At 37.9% G+C, this 4,005-nt stretch overlaps 1 protein-coding gene across 1 annotated transcript; it reads right to left on the bottom strand.

Annotated features, from left to right (window-relative positions):
- Positions 1 to 2,386: 2,386 nt before the first annotated feature.
- Positions 2,387 to 3,415, bottom strand: LOC134376599 (putative olfactory receptor 5AK3). Its single transcript, XM_063095088.1, has one exon. The coding sequence runs from the start codon at positions 3,413 to 3,415 to the stop codon at positions 2,387 to 2,389; it is 1,029 nt and encodes a 342-aa protein (XP_062951158.1).
- Between the last annotated feature and the right edge of the window lie 590 nt (positions 3,416 to 4,005).

The raw sequence follows: 4,005 nt of genomic DNA, 5'->3' as shown, positions 1-4,005 counted from the left end.
GGTGGTTGCTTCTTAGAGGACCTGGACTAACACATCCTGCCAATGGACATTTGAGTTGTTTCCAGTTTTTTCTGCTGTACATGATGCTGTTATACACTTTATTGTACGTGTTATTTGGTACAATTATTTTGTGAATATTGTATGAGTTTCCTATTCCTATTGCTGCTGTAACAAATTACTACAGAGTCCTTGTCATTTCCTCTTCTTCAGGTCCAATGATGTCATCTGTATAGCGGACCAGAGTGATGTTCTACAGGTTTCCAGATCAATCAATCAATCAATCAATAAAGAAATCAATAAAGAACTGATTCCATTAAGCTTTGTTTATATTTCCTTTTCTTCCTCTCTCCTCAGCCTAGGCTGGTCCAAAACAGCCTAAAAGTGTAGCTGGTGATTTATGAAGTAATGTGTACCTACGCAACATCAGACCATTACTACGCTGTACAATGTCAGAAATGATAGTCTCTCTTGGTAAGTGCTAACCGTCACTAATAAATGTTGACCAGAAAGCAGCTCAGCTTTTCCTCCTTCATATAAGCCTCAGAGGTGTAGTTGCTTTTGTGTATTTGTCACAGAGTTTATCTCTTCTTGGAATTTCCTTCACCTCTGTACTGAAGGCAGAGCACTTTGTGTTTCTCTATTCTCTTCCCTTTTCCCACAAGGGTCATTTACAGTTCCCAACATGTGTAAAGTTTTGCTTAACTGGATCTCCAATTTCCCTCCTTGAGTCAGCTTTGCCAATGACTGTCCTGCAATTGTTTCCAATCTTGGCCCTTAAAGACACTTGGACCTTCCCTGGAGAGAAGTTCCTTTCTTTCATAAAGACACATCTCTGTTGCTTTGTGTTGCTTCGCCCCCAAGGATTTGTCACCCCACTTCCCCTGGGTGACAGAGACACAAAGGATTACTCAAAGCTCATCTCTTCTGAGCTGTGAGAAGCCCTGAAGTGGTTAACTTCCCTGGGAATGCTCAAGCAAGAGGCATCCCTTTTTCCAGAAATTAACACTGAATTGTGGTTCTCTTCCTGCGTTTATTTTCCAGACCAGGAAGTTACAAGAAGAGAACAAAGGTGGGGTTATAGTTTAACAATATAGGCTAGTAACTTTCAGTGAAACAAGTCAGATGACATTCCAGTAAGGCAATTAAGTGGTCCTATCAACAACAGCTTGATCTTAGCAAACATTCCTTCTTAACAGCAATTTCTCAGTATCTTTACATAACAATCAGTAACTAGTCTGTATTTGAGCCAGCAACCTTACTGTGCCACAAATCTTTATCTTACAAAAGAGACTCACTAGCCTGAGGAAAATTTCCAGTCCTCTGCAAGGTCAATATTTGAAACAGCAAGGCTTTGGAAAACCAGGCCCTGTGAAATACATATGTTTTATACTATATTCCACATGTATCTGCTAGCGAGATTGTGTTTATCTGACCTTGACTTCAGGTTAATTTTTTTCTTTCGTCTTAGAAGTTATGCAAGATGTCATAATTGAACACATATCTTCTTCTCTTGCCCAGTTCTCCTCATGCAGTTACTTAACGGTACATTTTCTAGCCAGTTCATTAGACTGGCTGGTGTTACCTTGATGTAAAATTTGCTCTCTAGTCTAGCTAGCATGGCATTCTAGGACTCAGGTGGGAGTTTTCATCACCTGCTCTCAACCTATCTACCAAAAATTCCCTGTCAACAATTTTTCTTCCTGATCACAAGGGCTTTGGGCCTCCCTTCCATGTCCCATTCCATTTTTGTAGTTTAAAGTTTCCTAGTTGGTATGCCTCTTTGAGTGATCATGTTTTTAGATTCATCTACATCTAGAGTATTTCTATTAGAAAGAGGAATAGAAAAGATTTGCAGGAGTTCCCTTTCCCTAGGCAAGAAAGAGATGATATGAGAATAAAGAGGGTAACTAATGACAGAAATAAATGTTTTTATCTGCCTGGGAATACAACAAATATGGGACTGTTGGGTAGAAAAGATAACTTGAGTCCTAAGATGCTTTTTAAAGCAATACATTGATTTTACATTCAGATTTGTGCATTAATTGGAACAGAATTGAGGAAGGGCCTCACTGAAGTCAATTTGGGAAAATTGCTTAAATGAGTGGAAATAATGAACTTCAATGTTAATTTGCATCGTATACAAATAGGGTTTTTAGAGTCATGAAATCATATTTGAGAAGTATTTGAAACAATACAAAAAGTTTCTACGTGATTCTCAATATTTTAAATAAGCCCTTCTCCATGGTTAATGGAAATAAAGCCCTTCTCCATGGGTATGCAAGATGTGTTTCTCAAACTATATTCCAGGGAAAATGATTGTCAGGAGAGGTGCTTAGCATATTTACCACCTTGTGAGATTTTATCTATTTAAATGGGTAGCTTTAAATTAAGAGCTGAACATGTTTTTAACTTCAGAAATATTCAGTTGTGATATTACATTTCTACAGAATACTTGATGTGCCGAATTTGAAAAATTTGAATCCAATCTAAATGAACTTTTTCCCTTCACTTTTAGAGCTTCTTTTACCTCTTTATTTCTCAAACTATAGATTAGAGGGTTCAACATGGGAATCACAATGCCATAAAATATGGAGGCCACTTTCGTATTCTCCTGGGGATTATTAGAATGAGGCTGTAAGTACATGTAAGAGAGAGTTCCATAGAAGATGGTGACTGCAGTCAGGTGGGAGGCACATGTGGAGAAGGCTTTCTTCCTCCCTGCAGTAGAAGTCATCCTTAGGATGGCAGCCACGATGTACATATAGGAGAAGATAACAACCAACACAGTGGACACCAAATTGAATCCCACAAAGACTGTTAGTAGCATGATGTTGATGTCAATGTTGGAGCATGAAAGAGCAAGAATTGGGGGAACATCACAGAAAAAATGATCAATGTGGTTGGACTTGCAGAAGAACCGTGAAAATGTAAAACCTGTGTGTACAGAGGCATTTATTGAGCCCATAACATATGAACCCGCTACCAACTGGATGCAGACTGTTCGGGACATAATTATGGAATAGCGAAGTGGCTTACAGATGGCTACATAACGGTCCACAGCCATAGCTGCCAGGAGGTAAGAGTCACTGGTAGCAAATGTTGCATAAACCAATAATTGCATCACACAGCCCCAAAATGGTATCGTTTTATTTTCGACTATAAAGTTTTGCAACATCTTGGGAGTGATAGCCGAGGTGTAACAGATATCAACAAAAGCCAAATGTTGTAGGAAAAAGTACATGGGTGTTTGAAGTCTGGATTCTGTCTTGATTAGCAGGATCATTCCAATATTTCCCACCATGGAGGTTGCATAGATCAGTAGAAATACAATGAAGAGGACATACCTAAACTTGTATTGGACACCAAACCCGAGAAGATAGAATTCAGTCACGTCAGTGTTATTTCCTTGTGTCATGGTTACCAAAAGTCTGAGAGGGACCAAGAGAAAGACCAAGAAAAGAAGGAAAATCTCTGTGACTACTTGAAATAAAAAGACTCTTACATTTCAGATCACTTTTTTTTTTGACTTGGATTTTCATGGCAACACACACAAATGGGTTTGATAAGAAACCACTAGAGGAACTGTAATACGTGAGCCATGGATTATTTTAAAATGAAGAATATTTCACAGAAGTATATTGATTTTTAATGTGTAAGTAAGAAACACAGATTAACATACTTTTCCATTTAATTGTACACATATTTGTATAAGGCAATATTCAAATGTAATTTTGCACCTTTTAAGCAATGTTTAGTTTTTCTGAGACATTAATCATCTGATTCATTTAATCCTGGTTCTAGCCCTTGAAATGAGTAGAATTAGTTAGAAAGAGGAATTTCCTGCATTATGTTTATGGTCCACACATGCTTGAAGGCTTCATACTGCATTTATACCACTCTCCTTTTTGCACCTCCCATCTAGGTGATTCCTTTCAGAAGCCAGATAATCTTTTTAATTCAAATACATAAGAGAGAGATAAAGTTGAATTTTCCATGGCATTGTTT

Source organism: Cynocephalus volans, chromosome 4 (genome assembly GCF_027409185.1).
Source record: "Cynocephalus volans isolate mCynVol1 chromosome 4, mCynVol1.pri, whole genome shotgun sequence".
Classification (NCBI taxonomy): Eukaryota; Metazoa; Chordata; class Mammalia; order Dermoptera; family Cynocephalidae; genus Cynocephalus; species Cynocephalus volans.
This window is presented reverse-complemented; position numbering and strand designations above follow the sequence as displayed.